The sequence below is a fragment of the Pollachius pollachius genome (genome assembly GCF_949987615.1).
Source record: "Pollachius pollachius genome assembly, chromosome: 3".
Lineage (NCBI taxonomy): Eukaryota > Metazoa > Chordata > Actinopteri > Gadiformes > Gadidae > Pollachius > Pollachius pollachius.
Window position 1 is genome coordinate 17,320,857 of NC_136936.1, and position 25,755 is coordinate 17,346,611.

Consider the following 25,755-nt stretch of genomic DNA (forward strand, 5'->3'; position numbering starts at 1 on the left):
CTTGTTAAGCTTCAATTATTGAGGTAGGACCGGCTAACCTTTTGAACTTGGCACACACAGGCATGGCTCGCATGCATACTGGCACATAGATCCATGCATGCATGCACACACGCCCCATATGGCACAATTAACCTTTTGAACTCCAAACAGACAGCCACGGGCATACGATAACACGCAGCAGGACTACACATGGATTTGTCTCATCGCACCGGCGCACGCACACACGGCACGCACAATTCCCATACAATAACATCTTATGAATTCAAAATATTCGCCTGCCTTCAGTGAGGACCGTGCAGTTACCGTGACACACTGTTTGACTTGGGATGCACAGAAAACATTCCTGGTTCTCGTACTGCTCTGAAGAACTGCATGATGAGGTAATGTGATTAGAGGCAGAGGAATATCTAATTACCTATTCCTGGTCTTTCAAATCAATATCCCCATGTATCACCACAGCTTAGGGTTTAATTCTTGCAAACACAGAAGAAATATGACAGCAGTAACAGAGATGTGGATTTCCATCCCCATTGTCTGGTGGTTTTCTTCCGACTAGTCAGCCTTGTTAATTTTCTAATTTACCCGTACTACCTTGTATTTGCACTATTCATGAAGCCTGAAACCAGAGACGAATTGACATCATACATAAGGAACATTGCTCTCCAAACAGACAGTCAAGGCAAATAATGATTTGAATCTACCCGCCTGTTTGAACTACTAATGGTTAATTCTCTTTCTCTCTAGCTCTCTCTACCCCATCTTGTTTTTTTTCCTCTATCTCTCTCTCTCTCTCTCTCTCTCTCTCTCTCTCTCTCTCTCTCTCTCTCCCTCTCCCTCTCCTCCAACCCATGTGTTTGGAGAGCTTACTACCCCGCCTCCTTCTCCTTCTCCTCCTCTTCTGTCAGTCTCATGTCCTCCTCTCTGGTTGTCTGATGTCTTCTGAGGCCCAATTAGATAAACAGGAGATGACAGCGAAACCGGTGGAGCACAACCGAGAGAGAGAGCGAGAGCAGGGGAGAGAAAACAAGAGAAACTCCCTACAGTCACCAGACACTGAAAACTAAAGGGTAGAAGACCAAGCAATATGGTGGGGGGAAGATAAAGAGATGAAATAGTGAGTAGTGTATTGCACAATATTGCAGGATGTCAACAACGTTGGTCATACTCACAGTAGTCAGCTTTTCCACGTCTTCTCATGATACCCCGCCATGAGTGGACCCTCAGGAAATCCTGACTGACAGCAGTCAGTCGACACCCCGAGTCAAACGGCAAACCTGCAAGGTCACAGAAGAAGAACCGAAACAACAAGCAGAGGTCACAGAAGCTTCCCTGCCCCCCGACCCAGCCTGCAACTCTGCATCTGGCGCGTAGCGTGGCACACGGACACAGCCAGGCTTCTTTCTATTGGCCGTGCGAAGCCTCCACTAAAGCCCTGCCCCGGGTAGGGTCTTATGGGGTCACGATCTCTGCACCGGTTTAGAAGGTTGTTCAAAGTTCACGACACAAGCCTGACCATATTTGGCTGCTGGCCCTCTTAAAGCTTAAGGCAGAAATATGAAATGATGGCGAGGGAAGAGGAGAGGGGGGGTGGGGGGAAGCCCCAACAACTGGAATGTTCATTGGTTACAGCTGGGCATGGTTGGAGCAATATGGACCCGGGCTTAAGGGAGGATGTTTTGTGTACGTGTGTGTATTTGTGCGCATGTGTGTTCGCCACCATGCATGCACATTTGCGTGTCCATGTGTGAGTGGGGGTATGCGTGTGAAAGCAATACAGTCAGATATTGGGTTCACATGGACCAAAGCTTTTGCAGATATCCAGTTACGCACGGACGCATGTGTGTGTGTGTGTGTGTGTGTGTATCCATATGCTTCCTCTTGCAAGCTCTTGCATGAACACTAAATTGTGTGTGTGTGTGTGTGTGTGTGTGTGTGTGTGTGTGTGTGTGTGTGTGTGGTGTGTGTGTGTGTATAGAGAAGGAAACGAAAAACGAAACATGACGGAGAACATAGCCATTGTTTTAATAAGCTGGAGTCAAATGAATGTGATTGCGTATATTTACACACACACACACACACACACACACACAACCCACTGATGAGGGGCGGAGCAATGGTCACAAGACTCCAGATGGATTCATGAGATCTAACATGGTTAAGCGCTTTGATCGTTTAACAGGCCTGGTTTAATCTCTCAGGCATATAAGCAGTCCTGACCTGCAGACAGGTAATTAAAAACAAAGTATGGGTGCCCAAGTGCGTGCGCACACACACACACACACACACAAATGCATGTCTGAAAGATGGCTATTTGGTTGCGTCAAGCGTCTCACACAATAATCCAATCCTTTGAATAATTCATGTTTCGGCGGTCGCTCTCAGGCTATAGTTCAATGAATCCCTTTTTAGCTTGATCTCCCACATACACACACACTACTTTTCCAGCCCCTTCACCTATCCCTTCCCCTGCCTAGATTTCCTTTCTAGTCATCTGCCAATTCTTTCTTTTGCCCCCTCACTCAGCGAGGGGGACGGTGTTTGTGTGCCAGCAGTGATTCTTAGAGGGCAAGTCAGGCATACAACCCCTGCCAGTGCCCGCTGCACGACTCGGAGAGATGAGAGAGAGAGAGAGAGATGAGATGAGAGAGAGAGAGAGATGCAGAGAGAGCGAGAGCGTGATATGAAGAGAGAGCGAGAGAAACGGAGAGAGCAAAGAACCGAACAGAACAACAAGAAGGACATGAATCAATGAAACGTAATAAAAAGTGAACTTGGGGAAAATAAGGTCTTGAGGAGGAAAAGTAACATGCGAACAGCGAAATGAAAGGAACCGAGAAAGAGTGGGAGAGTTAGAAATGATGTGCGTGTCACAGGCCAACCTGCACAATCTTGCAAGCAGTCCCAGTGCAGACATGCATGCAGCTTGCAAAGAAGACACTCAGCAGCAGCATGACTCCACCCCCCAGCCTCCCCCACCTCCTTTGTCCATCTCTCTATGAACCCCCCTACCCCCCCCCAAATCCATCAGACAACAGAGAAGCACAGCTCAGCGCAACATCACTCCATGACACGGAGACTGCAGACTGGAAGCAAATGATATGCCAGGCAGGGATAAAAACTGTTTGCTATGGTGAAAAATAGTGTATGTTAAGTGAAAGGAAGACAGTGGAACAAATGTCACAGAGGCGTGCTTGCATTCGTGAAGGTGTGAAATGTCACCTACATGTCATTGAGGTCCTCCCGTACAAGAGTGATTTAGACAGAAAATTGTGTCAATATTTGATTTGTAGTATTCTTTAGTGCTTGTTGTGTTGGATGACTGCGCTCCGGGCCACTAAAAGCAGGGTCCAGTGTTATACCAAAACCATCTTCTAACGCTTTCTATTACAGGGAACAGAAAAACAAAAAAAAAAAAAAAAATAGAGAAATGAAACAGTGAAATGGAAAGGGTTAAGAGAGAGGAGGGGGGCGTAGTCATCAGAAGAACGATGGTGAAATGAGCTCCAGAGTTCGGGTTGGGGGCGGGGACGGGCCTGGTGTTCGTACCCAAGCATGCCTGCCTTCAGGGCCAGGGAGAAGGCTACCTGCGCTAGCAAGGCCCTGCTGCTCTGGAGCCCATTAGCCACGGAGGCTGACGCAGCAAACAGGAAATACAGTCACAAAAGAGAGGCAGAGAGCGGGAAGGAAACAGTGACATTAAGAGACGGAGAGAGAGACACAGAGTTAGAAGAAGAAAGTTAATGAACTATGTGAAAGGAAAGTTAAAAAAATAACAATTTTAAAAAAGGAAAAAGGATTTGGAAGCCATTACTAATGAAACGCTGCCAGGTCTGAAACAAACATTGGGTCATTAGATAGACATAACACCTTCACACATCCTTTGTTTCTCCAAGGTATTAGCATCTTCTTATTGACTCAGGAATATTACCATGATTGCTAATAGCCTGTTTGCTTTGCTAAATGAATAAAAGATATCAGATACAGAAGGGTCGTTTTTTTTATGTTTTATAATTCTTTATTTTAATCAATGTTACATTAAACTAACATAAATAACATTTTTATGAACAAAAGGCACACAGTCAATATAAACAAGGAGAACATCTGTACAGTTTGTCTCACCCCCCGCCTCCCCCCCAAAAAAAGAAAAAGATCTACTGTCTCAGAGAGAGAAAGAGAGAGAGAGAGCGTTCTGAGAGAGAGAGAGAGAGAGAGAGAGAGAGAGAGCGTTCTGAGAGAGAGAGAAAGAGAGAAAGAGAAAGAAAGAGAGAAAGAGAGAGAGAGAGAGAGAGAGAGAGAGATCGGGTGTAAGGAGGGAGATACGAACTTTAGCGAGTTTGTTTTTTAAATGACGAAACACTGCTGCTGTTACAGCATCAAGACTCAGTGAAACTGTACACTCTTCAATCCCATATGAGGAACGCAAAATGCTGACATTGGGGTGAAAAACAAAAAACAAAAGAAAGACAAAAGGACGTCCTACTGGAACAGTACTGGCTGTATGCAAAACCTCACATGGGGGGGGGGGGGGCAGCAGCCGACCTGAATGTCTGTGTGAACGCCAGGCCCCAGTCAAGCATTACTTCTCCTTTGTGCAGTGAAACGAGGCCACAGAACGGCTGCCCTCAATGCCAGAGATCCACTCACACAACACAGTAAAAGAACTAAAAAGAAACAAAATGTTAAAACAAAACTAAAAAAAAAAAAGGTCAAGGTAAGGCCCGACCCACTCTCACTGTCAGTGGCTTCTCTCTTCCAGAGGGTGGAGGGTAACTAGGTGTGCAGGCCTCCAGTGGTTTGAGTGCAGCCTTCTTGAGGAGCTTCCAGCTGGGCCGGTCGAGTCATTCACAGCGGCGGCACAGGGCGCCAACCCGTAGAACAGGTCGGGCGGGGGCCGTGATGTAGAGGAGCCACATTCACACACACCTACAAGGGGGGGGCAGCCAGAGTCAACGATCCGAGAACTAGTTTACGCATTGGTGATGATGGTTTCTTTTGTTACAGCCTCTAGATAGAAGTTCACTCATCCGGTGGGTTTACAGTACTACGATTTTTATTTTGTTTTATTTTCTTATTAGCGAACAGGATATTGGTGGGGGGAGGGGAGGGGAGGGGGGGGGGGGGTCTGTTCGGGTCGGGTCCGGACCGGTTCAATCCAGTTTGTCCCGATTCAGTTTGACCCCGGTCGGACGGGGTGCGGTAACAGGGATTGGTTTCCGTGAGAAGTCATTGGTAAAGATGTTGGGTAAGATCCAGTCACAATATTTTCCATCCAAACAGAGCGTGGACCGTCTCTACGTGCTGCGGTCCGTAGAAAGGGCCGGCCGGCGGGCGCAGGCCGCAGACGTCCTCCGCTGTGCGTCTGTCCAGTGCATATATGGGTCACATCGTATTTGGGGCAGGAGTCGAAGCACTTGTTTTTGGAGATGCTCTGTAGATCATGAAATGTCAAGCATTCGCCAGAGCCCGTCGTTTCCCAGAATCCCCCTGTTCCACGGCGGGTTAAAGCATCCATTTGTTTTCTTTTTGTTTCGTCTTGTATCCTGTTTGTTGTGTTTTTCACAGCGTATCCAAATGCTAACCGGCCCCCAGACTCCAGGCTGGGGTGGGCGTCGGGGCGGGGAGCCGATGGGAGGGGGGTGGTCCGGCCCCCGTGCCGTTGCTCACACGGCCACGGTGCAGGGCACCTCCTCGTACTGGATGATGAAGTATGGGTAGCTCTGGTCGTCGTTGAAGATGACGTAGATCTGGGGGTCCACCCAGTTGTCCACGCACGAGTCGTACAGGTCGCTGGAGGCGTCCCGCGGGCTGATGGGCGGCGGGCGCCGCATGGACGGGTTGCCCACCGTGAACCTGGAGAGAGAGAGGGAGGGCACAGGGTTCAGAGATAAGCCGCGTGTCACCAGGGTGAGTTTGCATGAGGCCAGAGACTGTGGGGATAAACTCTTCAAACCGATGCCATGATGACACTTCTATTCAATGACACATTCCCTTAAGTGCATTTCATAAGCATTTTGTTCTACTGGTTTTAGAAATAAAATTGGAATAGCTATTATTATTACTATTATCAATTGTGGCACTATTATTATTCAATTTGGTCTATACTTCCATCCGAATAGGCTTTTACATTTATCGGAATTTACATTTTGGCTTGCCTTTGTTTAACCAATGACTATCCTACTCCGTCTCTTTCCACTTTAACTCTCGAATTACAAAAGTCACTTGTTATTTAGTACCATATATCTAGCCTAATATACAAATACACACACAAACACAGACTATACTCAATTCAAGTAACTTCCATGTTTCATGTAAATGAGACTACAAAATACATACACATACAAATACATTTTCGTCTCCCTGTGCATTCCCTTCCCTTTAGTCCATATCAAAACAATGTGTCTCTGATTGCGATCGCAAATCATATGCAAAAAACACATTGAGAACCCTTCAGCCTCCTAACACTCACGATATATATATATATAACGTGAGTGTTAGGATAATCATCATATATATATATATATATATATATATATATATATATATATATATATATATATATATATGATGATTATCCAGTGCGGTGCAAGTCAAGATTTATCTCAAGGCCAACTGCTCCTGCCCCCCAGCGTCATTACACACCCTATAGGTTTAGACAATAATTTAAAAGCCAGCCGGATAAAGGCAAGCGTTCCATAGATGCACATCGAATGCGTGCAATGCAGGCCATCTTGCTCGTCAAGCTTCCATTTTAAGACGGTTGTGGATGGCTTAAAAAACACAAAAACTACGGTGTGGGAGTGCACCCTTGCTGAAATCAATGCCCCAATGTAGTGGCATGCGTTGACGGGAATTCGGTGGGATATGGGCACGCGATGCATGCGTGCGTGCGTGCATGCAGTGGTTTAAAATGCCAGCGCTATAACATGAGCGCTGTGGTCATGGGACACAACCGTGGAATATGCCATGGTCCAACGAAAAACCTAACGAGTGTCATTTTGTAGCTATTGCAGTCAAATCCATTTAGTAGCATACACACAAACACACACGCCACGGTTACGCACCTGCCCGTGAGGACCTTGGCCAGGAACATGCAGTGGACCCCTTTGGGCGAGCGCTTGGAGAAGTTGTGGGAGTAGACGGCCTTGCGGGCGAAGTAGGAGCCCTGGCCGAACATGGTGGCGTGCTTGCCGCAGACGCGCGGGTCGAAGTTGTGCTTGCAGATGCCCTCCACCACGTCAGCCGAGGTGCCGTGAAACAGGTGGCGCTCGCTCAGCATGCGGTCCATCTCCGAGAGCCGCCGGGACATGTACTCCTTCTTCCTGTGGGGCGGAGCCGACACAAGGCCGTGAGACGGTGAGGGGAGCCTCGGCTTTTTGGCTCGGACAACATAACTAATTAGTTGCCGACCCAGGGGGACAGTGGAGGTAGGAGGGACATTATAGGCACATTGGGGAGAAACAAGGGGGGGGGGGGGGGGTGAGAGAGAGAGAGAGAGAGAGAGAGAGAGAGAGAGAGAGAGAGAGAGAGAGAGAGAGAGAGAGAGAGAGAGAGAGAGAGAGAGAGAGAGAGAGAGAGAGAGAGACACTACAATGTCACTGAATGCTCAGAGTGCTGCTGGAAGATGATTTTCTTTTGATTACTATTTAAGATTCTGGACGTCTAGGTGAACAGAGCCACTTTTCAGGGGCGTGCCTGACAGAAAAATCTAATGCACCAGGATAAACTCATCGTTATGCATTTGTAACCTTGCCGGAGGCAATCCTGCCATTAAAAGAGGAAGGATTATTAACATTATTTAGTTTGTGCTAAAACTGACTTGAACATCTGCCATTCCATACGCTTATCTGCCATGGCTCATTCGGTGCACAGACACACACGAGCACAGACCCCTAACTGACCTCAAATAACCCCTAGTTTGTGACTTGACACACACACACCATCAACATTCTAAACAGGTCATCCTCATGAGCAAATCGGGTCACACAAAAACACATGTAACAACACGACATCCAGTGCTCCGAAACACCAACATGCAAAGGCAGGCACATGACGCGTGCCTTGAACAAACACACACACACACACACACACACACACCCCCTCTGCTAACCTGAGTCATTCCACCACATCCATTGTGTGAGAAAAGGAAACTGAAACGCGGCAGGGTACCACTTCCTGAGACCCAGGAGCGAATAGTCACGCACAAACACACACACACACACACACACACAGAGGCACACACCGTTTCCCACACACCAGGTCATTGGAATGAAACCATGCGGTGGCAGTTGTTGTGATGCTTGACTGTCACAGCTGATGAGAATTGCAGCACCCATCCCACCAGAGCGGTTAACACAACACTCACAACAGGAACAACCAGCAGCAGCTAAATCATCGCTCTGCACCCACCCCCGTTTCAACACACACTCATCTCCTTCTCACGCAAACCACGCGTCTCATTTGACTGCCTCCGCCTTCCTCTCTTACTGCATCTCTCCTGCTTGTGCTCAATTTACTAAATTGCTGTGCAGCTGATTTGCCGGCCCCGCAACCTGAAAGGCAGGGGCTGTTTCCCAAAGTGAAGGCTGCAACCTTGCTAGAACACTTCCTTGCTAGTCGCTTCCTATGGAGATGAGGCTAGAGTGATGGCTAGAGTGCTGTCTAGCGTTTGTAGCGTTCAGAGTTTGGAACGACTTGCTAGTGGGGAAACGCTTCCGCTTCCGCTTTTTAATACTGCTCCAGTGGTAAATATTTTAATTGTTGAAATTGTTATTGGCGACAGTAGTTTGTTTAAACACCAGCTACTTGCATATTAAAACAAATCAATCCATGCATAATATAGCCTATCATTACGTTGCAAAGACGTTTGGAAAAAAAAAAATCACACAGGTTAATTTTTTGCATTTACATGATTAATCTATAAAAAGCAATACGGCACAAAATATTTCTGAAAACGTTCAAAAACTTCACTTGTGTAAAGCAATGTGTATTGGTTTCCAGACGCAATTTGTAAATACCCCACGCAACGCGTGAACACAAAGGATTGTGGGTATTTTGGCTTGTTGAGGATCCATCGATGCATCCTTGAAAAATCCCGGAATTCTCAAAAATAAAGGATGCGAAAAAGGGCGCGGATTTCCGAGCATTCTCAACATTGGAACAGTGCTTGTCGGCATTCTATGACGTAGCGTCCTTAAATGTGCGGCCGTTGAGCATGCTTCCTTTACTTTGGGAATGAGTCAGGGACTCATTTGATCTTTGCCAGAGTAACCCGGTGAATTATGCAAGTGGCCAGTGTATCGCCGACATCGCCAACCCTTTTGAATTTGAATTGAGATTACCAGAGAACCTAATTAATTATTAATTTGTTTAATAGTCTATTGTTTCAATGCTGTGGTTCTGACTCCATGAAGATCCACAACTCACAATATTCACATTGCCAATTATAAAGGATAGAAGCTTTCATTTCTTTAAAGCAAGTTGCAAATTTCCAACTGCTTGCAACATCCACATCATGATCAGCCCAATGTCTCAATGTGCAGACGTCAAACCTATATGGCCTACGCACACAACAACAACTGACACAAGTGCAACGACTCATGAGCAATTGCAAACCCGACATTTTAGCGGTTTTCTATCCTCAATAATTATACTGGCATCATGTTCTCTGCGGCGCCGCCTGCTATCTCTCCCACTCAAGGAAACCGAGGCAAAGCAATATTTTCCAAGAACCAAAAAAAGCCTTTGTAGTTGTCTGCTAAACAACTACGCCAACTCTGCAACACCTCCCAGAGCAAAAAAGGAACATGTGTGCGGAAAGTATTATATAGTGCTCCGTCCGCGCTGCAGTGACTGCCGCTGAAGTGCAGCCAGGCCTTTTGGGACAGGAACTGACCTCTTGTATTTCTCCCACAGGAAGGGGTTCTGCACCCGCAGGATCTTGAGGATCCTGAACTTGGTCTCCGACACCGTCTTGTGGAACAGGCTGTACACCGTGCGGTAGCTCCGGTCCTCGCGGGAGACCGGCACCTGCAGGAAGTCCTGGCTGGCTGCCATGGGCAACCACGTCTCGGGGAAGAGGGTGGGGGGGTTGCAAGTGGTGGGCGAGAGCGGGAGAGGGCTGGAGAGCTGCTCGGCCGAGGAAGAGGAGGGGTGAGGAGAAGAGGAGAGGGCGCCTAGAGTCCTGCAGGGAGAGAGAGAGAGAGAGAAAGGGGAACGTTAGAGGTATGGAGACATCACAATTTCACGAGACAGCTTTCTGCAAATATTGACATTGAAAGGAAACCGTGGTTGGTCGTCTTTTAAAATGGCTAACACTATAGCCGCTGTTTCCCATTAACTTATTAACCAGCAAACAAATACAAAGACTGCCACATGTGTAATATGAACGCCACAATCAAAATCCAGTTTTATGGGCCTTTTTCTCTCCATTTAACCACTTCCAGCCCTTAGTGAAGATGGGAATCCACCGTCTCACAGCCTCGGCCACGACATGACATTTCACAACACAGCTCCCTAGCTCACATCTGCCTTCGCTCCCCTCCAGCCCCCAATCACCGCGGCATCTCAACATAAACATCGCTGGCTGTCCGACGCACTGAACCGACGCGGGGAACGAGTGTGGCGCGTCCAAATAAAATCATAACGTGGCGACTGTCAACAATGACATCAGCTCACCATAATCAGTCCATCACCATGCAGAAGGGGGTGTCAGGGGTCTGTGTATACGACTCCCAGAGCCGACGCGTACGCATACACATACATGACCACTAACACGCTTTGCTCTCTCTCTAATATATATATATATATATATATATATATATATATATATATATATATATATATATATATATATATATATAAATAAGAGAGAAAGAGAGCAAGAGAGCAAGAAAGAGAGCAAGAAAGAAAGAAAGAAAGAAAGAAAGAGAAACAGAAGCAGACAGAAGGCTGACTGAAAGTAAGACACACTGAAAAGATTGGCAGAGCTCAAGGGACAAACAAAGACAGCGAGAGAGAGCGATAGAGGAGAGAAAGAGGGAGAATGATGTGCAGGGCAAGGAAAATGAGAGCGGGGGGGGGAGTAGAATGTCATTGTAAAGCTGTCACGGACGTGTCAGCTAGAAAGAGAGAGACAAAAATAACTAGTCTCCCATTTGAGTCAATAACGGCAGTTTGGCTGCCACGTTATGGTGGCTGCCACAGTCTTGAATGCTGTTAGCACCATCACTTGTTATGTGTTGTGTTTGTGTGATTCGGTGTTCTTGGTGTGTTGTCAAGAGACTTGGATTGGTATGATGAACCCCTTCCCTTATCTCGTCCCTCCAGCCCAGAGATATCTCTCTGCGATCAATCCCGTTTGAGCGTGCTTTGAAAAGATCCCAGGCAGGGGGGGGGGGGGGGGAAGAAAACAAGTGTGAAATGAAAGCGAGCGATAACAAGAGAATGATGGGGCCTGATGGAAGTAGGGTGACAGTGAGAGACACACATACAGAGAAACAAAGGGGGATAGAGAGAAATGGGACAATAACCAAAATAAAGAGGAAGAAATAGAAGGGACAAGGGAAGAAGACAAAGGAGAAATGTGCAGGGTGAGAGGGAGGAAGTCATCTGACGAGAGAGAGAGAGAGAGGAAGACAGAGAGAGAGAGACCAATCAAGCTAATGACCTCAACCTCCTGAGCTTGGCACAGATTGTCACACACACACACACACACACACACACACACACACACACACACACGTGTAGCTGAATAAAGAAAATGGGATGGGAAGGAGGGAGGAAAGGAGGAGAAGGGGAGAGGGAAGGAGGAGGCGAGTGCAGGAAGGCTGCTAGATGGGGTTTGAATCCAAGTAGGAAAACGAGTGAAAATGTCCCGAGGACAAATGCTCCACTCCACATTCCATCTTCCCACAGTCACATTTCACACTGCAGCCTCAATCACCCACTCCACTCCGTCACTCCGTCTCCCCTCCCCCTCTGTCCACTGGGCTGGGGGCACATGGTGGGAACGGCCTGTCCCAGGTCCCGTGTGCGGGGAACTGACAGGAATGCCTTTGCAGCCAGAAGGGCCCTTAGCCGCTGTTTTGTTTTTTTATATAACAAATAATTTAAACTGGCTTGCCTTCACACCCATGCACTCTCCTCATCTCAGCTCTCCTGTTCACTCCACCCCCCCCCCCCCTCATTATCTGCGTTCTCCCTCCCCGGTTCAGACTTGTTGGTAGCAGCCGGGTTTTGCGGTGGTAGCGCGGGCTAGTGGGCTCTGCGGTGACTCATGCTGCTGCTGCTAATATCTGATCAGAGTGTTTACGGAGCGTTTTCTAATGTAATCCCGTGGTTGCTAATGCTAATGCGCAGCGGAAATACAAAGATCAAAAGTGTGTGTGTGTATGTGTGTGTTGGGAGGACGTTGCTGAGGAGAAGGAAACATTTGTAGTCGGGGAGCAAGAAAGCCGCTACGCTGCCGGTATTGTGTTCCGGGGCTAGCTAGTGTTCGTGTCAAGGGGGGAGGGCACTCTTAAAGAGAGAGCTCAGAGAGTGGATCACATGCCCACTGGCACAGAAAGAGTGTGAGAGGGGAGTGAGTGAGTGAGTGTGAGTGCAGAGAGAGAGAGAGAGAGAGAGAGAGAGAGAGAGAGAGAGGAGAGAGAGAGAGAGAGAGAGAGAGAGAGAGAGAGAGAGAGAGAGAGAGAGAGAGAGAGAGAGAGAGAGAGAGAGAGAGAGAGAGAGAGAGAGAGAGAGAGAGAGAGAACTTGCACTTGATGGGAAAAGAAAGCCGCACAAGCTAATGCAGGAACATGCGCTACATACTGAGTGTGCAGTCAGATGGCTGAATGCTTACGGTGTTAATAAAGGATAACGTGATTACATTGTTACACAACTGCCGGGTTGTTCCAAATCTGTTTGTCTGGAGTGAACGCTGTGGCTTTTGACTCAGACTCTCGACAACAAATCACTAGAGTATGAATTTATTCAGAAGATTCCTCGAGAAGTCGTAACTTACAAACAGGGCACCAAACACAATTCACCCATACACTGGCAGCGGGGGGCAGTGTCAAAGTAGTACAAAATCAGAATTCAACTGCAATTCCTTAGAATTGTACAAACACAAATCAAAGACACACATCTCTTATGAACTTAGCTTGACTCTAGCTGGCACCCTCTGTATTTCTGCACCATAAGGAATCAATATACACAACAGCGGTCGGATCAGTGAGCAACCATAGCATTAAGGCGTTACCAGAACATCCAACAGGTTCTTCGTCACCCGCCGCTTATAACAAACAAGTCTACTAATGGGGCTGCGATGCAGCCCTCGTTATCGTCGGTACTCACTGCAGGTGCGGCGACAGCATCACCGACGACGTGTACATGGGGCGCTTCTTGATCTGCCGGCGGAAGCCAAACACAGCGTTCTGCTGGAAGCCCTCTTTGATGTTGAGGATGTACTGGTTCTGCAGCGTGATGAAGCGCACCTCCTTCAGCCCGCGGCCGCTTGCCTCCTCTATCAACCTCACCACCGGCTTGGGGGGGGGGGAGAAAAAAAAAACAAGAAAGAGATATTGAGCTTATTTAAAACACTAGAGGGCTCTTTTGACGGCCCTGTATGCACTGCACAGCACATGCACGCACTTGTGTGTTGGTGGAGGGGGATGAGGGAGTTGGGTGAGGTGGAGTGACATTGAAGCATGGCAGGAGCCTTCACTTAGCAGAGACAAGTTGCTAACATGTGTCATCGCCAAATCACAAAGTGATCAAATGTCAAACAAACCAACTCTCTCACACACACAAACACACACACACACACAGTTGATTTTAAGTGATTTGTTAGAATAAATGGCAGTTGGAGCCGCTGTGTCAAGAAGGCACTGGGTGTGCGAGTGCATTCCAGAGTCTGCATGTGTGTGTGAACAAATTGATTCTACTCAAGCAGTAAGTCAATTAACTGCTGTGAGAAGAACTAATGTGTGGCTGTGAGTGCACACACACACACACACACACACACAAACACAGAAAGAGTGACCCACACATATACACACAAAAGAGTGACACATGCACACGGCTCACCTCTGAGTATTCCCTCCAGCCGAAGTTGTCTCTGCAGTAGTACTTCCACACGGTGTGGCAGCTTGGGACGGGGTTGGGGCTGGGGCTTGGGGGTGTATTCGCTGGGCTGGGGGGCGTGGACAGCCTCCGGACACGGTCAAACTCCATATCACACACCAGCAAGGCCCCGAAGTCCAGGGAGAACACTCGACCCCTAGAGAACACACACACTCCAAGTTACCACCATGCTGATGTCAAATCAACAACAGCAGCAAGAGTCACACTGTCAACATGATGCTATCCGCTCAAAAAGGTACAAAACGGATAGCCAGCCGTGTTCAAAGATCCTGTTACTGGATCCTGTGGTGGCTCAGTCACACTCTGAACTCGCCACCAGAAGCATCCGCAAAGCAAGAAGCTAGTCACTAGGTCTTCCGCTGAGACACACACATGGCTTGGACAAAAGTGTGTTCATCAAACTCATTGCCGTGTTGGGGTTCTACTGACAAGCAGCGTACAATACCAAATTCAAAGTAAGTCCTGAATTGAAGGTTGTCTTATCTTAGTTAGAAAAAAAAACAGGGCAGACGAACACTGGGCTATTACTGCACTTACACCATTTATTAATCTCAGTGTGTCAAAACAACCAGCGAGATTTGGCTCTTTTCCATGCTAACCTGTCTGCCTCAAAGGTCTGGGTGTGTGTCTGTTTGTAAATGGTATCAGGCCATGTCTGACCCAGAATGGGTTTTGCCAGAGGCCTTGTAGTAGATTAATGTGTTCTCTCTCTTTCACACAAATGCACACTGTTCACTTGCATGCTGAGGCTTAAGAGGCCAAGCACACGCAAAAATGTTTAATGGGCTAATAGATTTTTTGGGCTGGAAAACTAATTGGAAGCAGTGTCAAAGGGTGTGGGTGTGTGTGTGTGTGTGTGTGTGTGTGTGTGTGTGTGTGTGTGTGTGTGTGTGTGTGATTTCCCAACAAAAACAATCGACTATCAACTTAACAGGGACAGAAAGACAGGCAGAGAATGAGAATGGACAGAAAACCCAAGAGGAAGTGAGGGTGTGATTCTGTCAACTCATTAGTGTTATGGCCTGGAGAAGTGAGACGCTGTGATACAGAGGTTACATTCAGCTTCCTCTTACCAGATTCCACCAGAAGCAGAGTTTTTATACTTTATTAAAACAAGTCATTGGGTTACAAGCAAACACGCAGTTCCTCACACACAAGATTGAGTCATCTCACGATCAGACTAAACACACCTACTACCGTATTCAAGCTATTTGTGGAGGCCATTTCTACCCAGTCATGGTATGACTGTATGTCACAGTATGAATCAGGTTGTTTACTGATATTTACATGTGACTCCGATATTAACAGAAGCACATACTGGTAAAAGAGTGCTGCTATGCAAATAAACCGTAAAAAACAGGAGACACAGCAGGATATATCGACTGACAGCAATACAACAAACATAAATGAAGCATACAGTCTGTCACAACAGATTTTAGGATTGGTTTAATATATCCTCTAAATTATAGAATCCCAATGGATTGCTTGATCCTCATACTTTCAAATCTTTTTAAACGTCTCTGGTAAAAGTCATAGATGGGTAAGAATAACCCTAAGGGTTTAAAAGGCAAGGAGGACGGGGCCAGATAGCGGTCGGATAAATAAAAACCCCGACAAAATACACAGACTGTTCCGTCACTCCACTTTGTACATTCTCTCCTCTGTGTTCTCGGTTGTTCCACCATTTTGTTCCGTCCCCCCTCTCTGTTCTGCTTATTCTTCATTGCCTCGCCTTACTTACCGTCAAATCACCTTCTCAGGGCTGGGCTGAAATTCAACCCCAGCAGAGCTCTCAGAGGGTTCCCGTGGGAGTAACAAACAACCATGTTTCCCTATAGCTCTGAATAAGTACTGTAGTAACATAGGGGACACCGTGTTTCAGAGACCAGAATTGAACGGTCATACGTCATGCCTCTAATTTCACACCCTTAGACCACCACAAATTCACAAGTTTTTCATCGCCCTGTTGGTTTCGACCTTTTTTGTTGTTCTCTGGGTCATTTGGTTATTTCTCTTTCTCTTGTTTTATTTGTCGTTGTCTTTAAAAATGACTTGGCCCCTCGATGCTGTTTGTGAAATCAGGCTGATGTGTTGCCAACTAATAAATGTTTTGTAGAAACTCAAAATTCTGTTTGCTGGGCTGAATAATCTTTCCTCGAGAAAGGATTGCAAGCCTCATGAAAATTAATACATAAACAAACACGCCTGATTCAGCTTCACATTAGTCTCCATTTTATCTTGCGCTCGCTCTGTTCGGACAGAACAAATAGAGCATTCCGTGTGTTGTTGTATGGGTATACTTGTGTGTGTATGTCACACACACACACACACACACACACACACACACACACGTTTGTTCAATGTAAACAGAAATGTACTTCAAAACTCCAATTCCATGCAGCTATCACAAACTGAGTTCCCATTAGACAGACTAACAAGATCATAATAGACACACAGACAGACAAAAACACACAATGATTTCCAAAACCTCATTCTCTCTTTTATTGCCCTCTCTCCCAGGCCAGTTAGCCTCGTTCTAAAAATAAAATTCCTCTGGTTAAATTAAGTGCACTGAGGATCTATGGTTCTGGTGCAGGAGCCAATCGGGAGCCCTGCTTATAACTGAAGACACGCCCCCACTGGCACAACCATAGATCCAGAACTTGCAACTCAAGTTTGTACTCATTAGCCAACGTGCTAAAACAAGTTTTTGCCTGAAAGAGTTGGACATGGAGTTATTGTACTTAGGGAGACAAACAACACACAAACAAACGGGAAATCTCATGACACACTTTTTAGGCTGTGAACGACAGAAACAGAGAGAGGCAGATAGAGAGAACAAGAGAACAGGAATGGCATTTCCGTGGAAACAGCGTACCCTTAAACACAAAAAGGCATCTTGGAGCCACGTTCAGTGTCGACTGCTCACTGTACGTTAAACTCGCAGCTCTTGAAAGGGTTTGATTCTAAACTCTTGGCCGAACAGGGATGGAGAAGCTGGAGAGACACTTTATTGTAGATTATGGAGGTTTAGCACTGATCTTCAGATGACACATCTTAGCTCCACCTAACCAAAGAAAGATAAGACACCCTTTTAGAAGAAGAGGAGCAGCTGGACCCAATAAAGGAGTGTGGTTGAATTGGCTAGTTCTCGCCTAGGCGTTGGGGCAATAAGTCAGGGGGAGGCACACTCAAAAACAAGGTTTATGGAAAGAAAGTATAACATACATCCACACACACACACACACACACATATATAAAATAATACATTGCTTCGATCGCAATATGGCATCAGAGAGTCCTACCCTTTGTACAGACTAACTCACTACAACCACGCCTCTCTCAGCGTTCTCACAGGGACCTGCATACCATCATCAGTCATACTGTTGTGATTGTCAAACTAGAAGACTCATGTGCCTTGCACTGCACACTTGCGCACCACCACACACACACACACTTACAAAACATTCATGTACACACATGCCAACGTCATCGAGTCACACCGAGGTGAGACAACCAGTGAACCAAAACCGCTGACAACTTCTGTTGGTGGACGCACTCACATCTCTACCATTTGTGTTTGACACACTCGCTACCTCCATCAAATATCTATATTCTGTTGTACTATGTTATACACACAATGAAATTGAAGTGTCAACTTCCATACACCAACCGCTTATGAACCTTATATATAAAATACATATAAATAAATACATAAAAGAGACCGAGAGCAAAAGAGAGAAGTGAACAGTGTGGACTCGACATGTCCTGTTCATGTTGTCCTACTCTCTGCACAAGATCGTCCCTCTGGCTGTGTGATGAGAAGGGTTCACAGTGTTCTCTCTCTCTCTCTCTCTCTCTCTCTCTCTCTCTCTCTCTCTCTCTCTCTCTCTCTCTCTCTCTCTCTCTCTCTCTCTCTCTCTCTCTCTCTCTCTCTCTCTCTCTCTCTCTCTCTCTCCTCTAGGTGGTTAACCTGGGGAGAGAGTAAGGATTTTTCTGGACCATTTCGGAACTCAATGTGAAACTGCCAGGAATTGAACAATTGAACAGACCTTGAACAAATACCAAGCGTCAAGCTCGATAATAGAACAGCCCTGCTGAGAACAGAACGGTAACTACATGTTTTTAGGCACCATTTAAATTTTAAAAAAAGTAGTGTTTGGTTTCAGAGATAAGAAGTTAGATAAACGGATGGATAGAGAGACACAAGCAATAACCCTTAACGAAAACAAGACAGAGAGGAACTAACAGGTGTTTGTTTGCAGGTTGAGTTAGTTGATGAGTAAGACAAGGCACGGCGTCCTAGACCTCAACACAATGAATCATACACGCAGTCTTTCCTTACACTGTACCTTCCATACACACACACCCCTTTGATCTAAAACTCACATTCCGCACGCAATCAACACAACCAATGCAAGAAAGCCCACAGTCAATGGACAACAAGGCTTTGACACGCACACAGACACACACTATCTTCTCAACTGCATAATCACTCAGACAACATTCATATGGAATACCCTTGTGTAATAAAAACAAAACACACAGACAAGACCGAGACACACACACAAACACAAATTAATTCACATGAACCCTTAGTGTCAGGTCGCCCTGCCCTTGGGGCTCAGTGACTCTTTATTGAAGTTAACGACACGCAAGTCTTTATCACCAGGACAATAAAGGTCTTTCTCTCCCGACGTCTCACCCTCTTCCGTCTCTACGTTTAATCGGAAACCCAGCTCATGAGGTTACAGCTAGCGGCGCGATGAATACGCAGAAAGAGCGGTTATCTAAGAAAAGATCTAAACATCCATGATAACTCATTTAAAATTAACTATGCGTACACATCCATCTTCCAAGGGTAGACCCCTATTGGAGGAATCCGACAAATTGTTTGTCCTTCTGCGTGACTCATAGAAACACCCGCAAAAGTGCTATCTAACCACTGACTAGCAGGTTGGCGGCAATGGGATTAGTGGTACAGTCCAACGTTTACAAGCAATGACAGGGACATTCCTGCTTATTGCCCGGTTCATGACTAAGGCGGATTAGGCCTGACTTCCCTTCCCGCTTGTCATATGGATGGGATTAACAATACGCCATGGATCATGGACACATTGGAATGGTGTAAGACACACACAAACACACACACTTCTATAAAACCACCTTAACACACAAAATCAAATATGGGCACACATCCTTCATAAGCAGAAGGCATCACTGTTTCCATACTGTTTCCATATTGAGTGACACTAGGTCTTGTTTAGTCATCTGCTGCTCTTTAAATCGCAAGCAATATTATCGGGTTGTATTGGTTACGTCGGTGATGACTACTGTGTGTGTGCGCGAGTATTTTAGTGTTGATAGACAGGTTGGATAGCATCTCTATAGAAAGCCAATCCCACTGAGAGCATAAGAGCATGCCTGCCCTCCTGTCTCTCTCTCTCTCTAGCTCTATCTATTCCACCTTCCTTACATACAAAGACACACATACCTATTTATATGATCGATGGTTTTAAACTTAATTTGAGGCCAGACATGAATAATCATGAAAGCTAAACCATTAGCTTAAAAGTTTTCCTTTCCACTCCCAATACAGGTTTGATTAGATATACAACAGTAAGATCAAGACGGCAGGCCCAACCCAGAAGCATACTTTTAAAATCTGGTTGTACAAATGGCCCCATTAGTCCACGTACAAGTAGCATAATGAGCAACGTTTACGGGCAAACGGCTCAGAGCAGGAACCACCAAGAGATGAGGTCGCTGGATGACCAAAGAAAAAACATTCTCACACCATTCTCCCTTACTGCATAGTATCATCACATGTAATTGGTGTTGTAAAAGTGCAAACAAGTTCGAAAAGACTTGGAGTTTGTGTTATGTTGCATTTCCTCAATTCCCCTTTCTGAAGATAAATGTGTCCATACGTTAGGCGTCTGAAATACCAGTTCTCGTTAGACGTAAAACAAATAGTCATGATAATTACTCATCTACTACTAATTGGGCAACCCAATTGTCCAAAACAACTAAAGCCAAACATAAACTTGAAAGACGGAGGCTACTCCTGAGAATTCATTTCAGGGAAACTACGTCCAGGGTGATTCCTCTTTTACAGAACAGGGTATGCGTTACACATTAGATAACCTGCCCCCTGCCAACAGAATTCATACTCACAAGACAGGCAAAAATCCTGTTTGTGCAGCACTTTGCATAGAGTTTCACTTGAAAACCTGAGTCAGCAATACAATCGCGCACACACATAAATATAAAGTGTAAACATGCTGATACACTGATACACACACACACACACACACACACACACACACACACACACAGACATCTGAATGCGTGTTCAGACACAGACACAAAAGGCTGCCCCGCTGGCCTCCATAGGCAATTAAAATATGTGTGAATTGTACAATTGTACAATTGGATAATGTGTGTGTATGCGTGTATGCCCGTGTGCGTGCATATTTGCATGCCAGGCAGTCTAAACCGCGTGCAGTGTCAGTGTCTATGTGGGCAAGAAAGGCCCCTCCCCCGCCTTGACCTCACAAGTCCTAGCGAGGTCCAGCAGCCTGCCTCTACCGCTACTACACAAAAGACTTGACAGCTTATAGTTAGGGTTTGCTGCACTTCCTGGTTTAAAAAAAAGCTCTGGCCAATAACACTGTTCATAGAGTACCATTTAGACCCAGGATGTGTAACGAGCTCACTCACACACAGCAGAGGCATATTTGCATGAACACAAGCGAAACACACAGGGCAATAAAAGCTCCAACGTACACAGTTCCAAAGGGCGAGCAAGCACACGCACACGCTATAGCTTGTTAATACAAGAGCTAAGAAATCTATACAATCTCGTTCCACGGTTATCCCACACCAAGCACACATTTTCCACGGATGTCACTATCCGGATTTATATGACCAGGTCAGCCTATACATGGTTGGCATCAACAACGTTAAACGTGTCCCAGTTACAACCCTAGTAAATACATAACACAATCATGAGGATAACAGTGATCCATCATCTCTCATAGCAATCGAGGATGGGACCTCGATATGTTGTAGTAACAAGAAGGCCTTGTAAAGGTGGGACCTTCAGGGTGAAAGGGTTCGGGAAGCAAAGATATACTCACTTGAATTTGAGCCTGACTTGTTCGTTGTCTGGGTTGCAGTACAGTCTCTCCAGCTGCTCCTGGGACTCGTCCGCTATGCTCTGCCAGGTTTGACTGCTACTGCTGTGGATCTGCCAGTGGTAGGGCAACACAGTATGGTGGTGGGCACAGTCACTGCCGTACACACACAGACCCTGCAGGAAATCCACACAAACGGACACCGCGTCCGACTGGTGCGTATGATACTGAAGCTGAGTGAGAAGCTCAAAGACCAGGTCCAATGAGGCCTCCTCGCTTTTATTCTGAAATATCACTCCTTTGTCAGACTGAGAGGCCTGGGTGAGTGGAGGAGGGCCTCTGCTCGCTTTGATGGGGAGGCAATTTGCCCCCCGCAAGGCTTCAGAGGCGAAGAGGTCACCGGTTTTAATGCCCCTATCTTGGCGAGGAGGTGGGGGTGATACTATGGGAGTGACCCGGGTAGGTGTTGTCATTGTCACAGTCCCCCCGGCCGCTGGACTCACGGCGCGGAGGGAAGGCTTCAGTTGAAAGCAGTGGTTGTCAGAGTTAGAATCCATCGCGACCCTCTGAATCGCTAGTCCCGCGAGCTTTGGCCGCTCCACGCTCCGTCGCTCCGTCTCTTCCAGTTCAGCTGTAGTGTCGGCCATTTCCGCGTCGGTGTCGTGGGCCAACAACCCTGCCACCGCGCCGCCGGCCCCCGAATTCTTCAGACACACCTGACCGATACATGTTTGTTTCACCACCGCCGCCGCGCATATGTTTCCCGGGGTCCGACTCGTTTGACTGTGGGGGACAAACACTCCGTCGCCTGTGACCAGAGCGTCCGTGCTCAGCAAGGTCTGGAGAATAGGGTCTTCGAGAGCCCGGTGTAGACATTTGGTGTCAAGTTTTCGTTGTCCGTGTTTCTTTTTAAAGTAAGGTTTAACCAGGGGGATTTTGTCTGGAAGTCCGACCATCGGTTGAACCGCGAAATCGTTTCGTCTGTCCATACTTAAGCTCATGTCCAGCGCGAGCCCCGTCGGCACATCTTGAATGATCTTGTCGCTCGAGACGTCGGTCGTTTTCTGCAGAATATGCAAACTTTGGTCCATGGTGGCCCTGGCACTCCTATAAGCCTACAGTCCTGGAGCCAGAGCGGGAGGGGAGAGAGGGAAAAGGCTTCATACAAGACAAACCACATTTAATCCATTGCACATCTGGGACTTGGAAATTCAAAGGCATGTCGTCTCTGATAATTAAAAAAAATAACCAGAGGAAATCGATCCCGTCTCAGTGGTGAAATAAAGGCAAAAGACAGGCGAACAGTAAAGGAAAAATATTGAAAAACATAGGCTAGTCAAATTACTTTCCCGGAGTTTGCAGTCAGTAGAGCATACGGTCTACTGCCCGATATCGAAACGCTTCCCTGCCGCGGTTATCCAAGTCATTAAACCTTTATTATAGGCCTAGTTACATTTTCGTTCTTGTAATAGGGGCGAGAATAAACGTCGACATTTCTGGCCACATTTACCATTGTGAGAACAGCTTTTCCAGATGATTCGATAAAAGAAATCCTGGGTGAAACGGTAACAAAACGTCTCAGGACTATTTTGATCACGGGGGCTTGATACACAGCCTACGTGCCGCTCAAACATCCTTACCCCAGCAAGTTTGCACGTAGCCTACTGTCTAAATTAAAGAGACACACACAGGCTACCGCCGTACCAGCAAACAGGGACACGGTGGGGGGACTCGAACAAAAGAGGATGGGAGCCGTGAATAAACGTTTAAAATGTTATCTAACGTTGTATGTCATAGGATACACGTATAGCACCGTCGTATATGCGATTACTTGGAGCTACCGCTGGCTCGTACTGAATTTTCCCAAAACACTGCATGGGCGCCGCAGTAGGCAGACTGGATAATTTATTATAGCGCAGCTCTCCGAGAGCCCTCGTTTCGACACCATGAGCCCGTATGCATTTCCTCAAAAAGGACGAGAACATCGCTTACCTGTTTAATAAAATCCACTCGGCACCTCTACTCGTCTCGCTGTCGTGTTTATAATCCCGCACGAACATCGGAGAATCCTTTAATGTTCTGGTGATGTCCTCGACTTGTACCGGTGCCGTAGTATTGTCCTGGACCGCCGTGTGACAATGCGGCCGTTAATAACTTGCCCTGCTCCTCTCCTGTTTCTCTCCTGGCCCCCTTTGCCGGCTTCAGTACTTCCGTAACGACGAGGAGGAATAACAAGGTAGCTCGCAGCTGTTGCGGGGAACGCTGTGTGCTCTGGTCTGGAGTCGCATCGAGGGCCAATCACCGCCCGCTAACCTGGCCATGGGCGGGGCTTGGTGTGTGAGCGAGCGAGAGAGAAAGAGCGAGAGAGAGCGAGGGAGAGAGAAAAAGAGCGAGGAAGAGGGAGCGAGAGAGAGAGACCCACACACACACGCACACACAGAACGCAAGGAGGGTAGAATGATAATCATGAAGGATGTGTTGCATCGTCTGAGGGTGAACGGAAGAATCTGTACGCAGTATATTTAGTAGACACGCTCACCGTCCCACATACACATGCTACATGGAGAATATGAGACGTTGACTGTATCCTCAAGATTATAGGGCCAGGTTCATTATTCCACGTCCAAGTTTCGGTTTCCAGCTAGTTGCCAATGTTTTCCACGTGGGTGAAAAGCATTTTCTAAAGGACAAAGCCCCTGTTCTGTTAATGATTTGGCGACAAAGGACTCGCACTGCATCTAGGCAGGTCACTGTTGTATCTGCCTGGTCAACATGATAGCCTCGAGTCGCTCATAACGACCGTTAAATCACGGCCCAAGCTGGTCGCCTGTTATATCACATTCGTATGGTTTGAATTAATAATGTATTACCAGTGATGATCAAACGTGACGCGTTGTTACTACTGGGCTGTACGTTACTCGTTCACACGTCATCTGGGCCCCATTACAGAACTCTCGTCAGTAGAGTTTCCTTATTTTCCATTATGGAACAGTTGGGCTAATACAATAACGTATTATTGACCAGCATATGTTGCAGTTTTTCCTCCTAGGTGATTTGTATTTGTAGCCTATGAATAGACTACCTACCCTACAGCTTAACGTCCACCATTTAGGGTTGTAATTTAATTATTGAGTCCACTTACAAGGGTAGACCACACATGAAAATGCATGGGATATAAGGGCCTTTTGAAGTCAGTATCGTGTTTAGGGTTGAGCGCGGATTGATTCGAAATCCTTATTCATAGGATTAATCACGCGTACCTATTAATAGCCTATCAGCGTCCATGCCCCGACGCACATGCACCCTCCAACCACACAAAGGTTCAAAGAGCAACCCATCTGTCGTTCGACGCCTATTGACATGCAAACCACGTTAACCCCATTCCGCGCGCACAGCGCACAGCCACACGCAACTACAGATTAACCACCAGTAAGCAGAAGAGGCCGACAAGCCAAGCCCTATAGAGAGAGTCCACGGGGGGAATTATGTCATAGAGGCCTAGAGGCAAGGCTCTGGGTCGCACACCACGGCTCCATAGGGCGGCAGTACAATGGGGTATACAAATATAACATCGTCTGACAGTGTTTTTCACCCCGTTATAAGTCCTTGCGCGCCACCAGTGGTACGTAATGGTACTGCATGTGGTACGTGGGATTGTATTGTTGAAATATAAACATTTGTTGTAATGTAAGAAATATAGAGATGATTGGAACAAATAAATTATAAATATTGTTCAGAAAATATTGTATTGTAGCTTTTTTTAATGTCTGTTCCATAAAGTTTTCGATCGTAATGTATTGTATTTACTATTCACACTGGCCATGGCCTTTTTTGCAGTAATTATTGTATATAAAGGGGGCGATGGAACTCTTTGCTCCACCCCTGCATGTTTATTCATCTATTTGATAGCATTTACATATGAGTGGGTCTGCAGAATTTAGAGGTACACCAAAAGTCAAAGGTGGGGAACCACTGGTCTAGCAGACGTCTACTTTTCCTGTTGGTTTTACCTGTTGGTTAGAACGGGTATAGGGGAGTAATTATCTGGGAACACATACCGGGCAGGATTGACGCATTCCTCCTGGTCCGACGTGCATAACGTCCTATTGTTCATGTTTGGACTTGCCCCAGACAAATCTCTATCAAAGAGTGAACCTACCTGCCAATTTATGTTTGGGAGTTGTAGACTGAATGCATAAGGAGTGCCTGAGCAAACTGTGACCAAAACAATTTCTCACGGGATTGCTCTCGTTTTCTCAGTCTACAGGAATAATTTTACACACAAAAAACAGTGATAATCATTAATTTGCCACAATAAATTAGTATTCAGGAATATATGCTTATTATATAGATATGAAAAATAATGGCCTTTAAAATGATTCCCATAAACATGGCCATGGGATAGTTGTGAGCACAGTGTCAGTAATAAGCCAGCGGCCCACGTTGATGGGAAGAGTTCTCTTTGTTATCACAATGTCAGGTGAGGGCACTC

At 46.5% G+C, this 25,755-nt stretch overlaps 1 protein-coding gene across 1 annotated transcript; it reads right to left on the reverse strand.

Moving 5' to 3' along the window:
* Window positions 1-4,000: 4,000 nt before the first annotated feature.
* tiparp (TCDD-inducible poly(ADP-ribose) polymerase) lies at window positions 4,001-23,513 on the reverse strand. The gene is made up of 7 exons (XM_079732407.1): window positions 23,256-23,513; window positions 21,267-22,386; window positions 14,068-14,260; window positions 13,336-13,523; window positions 9,893-10,180; window positions 7,062-7,319; window positions 4,001-5,850 (listed from the first exon to the last, which is right to left on the reverse strand). The coding sequence occupies exons 2-7, from the start codon at window positions 22,352-22,354 to the stop codon at window positions 5,661-5,663; spliced, it is 2,205 nt and encodes a 734-aa protein (XP_079588533.1). The 5' UTR covers window positions 22,355-22,386; window positions 23,256-23,513; the 3' UTR covers window positions 4,001-5,660.
* Between the last annotated feature and the right edge of the window lie 2,242 nt (window positions 23,514-25,755).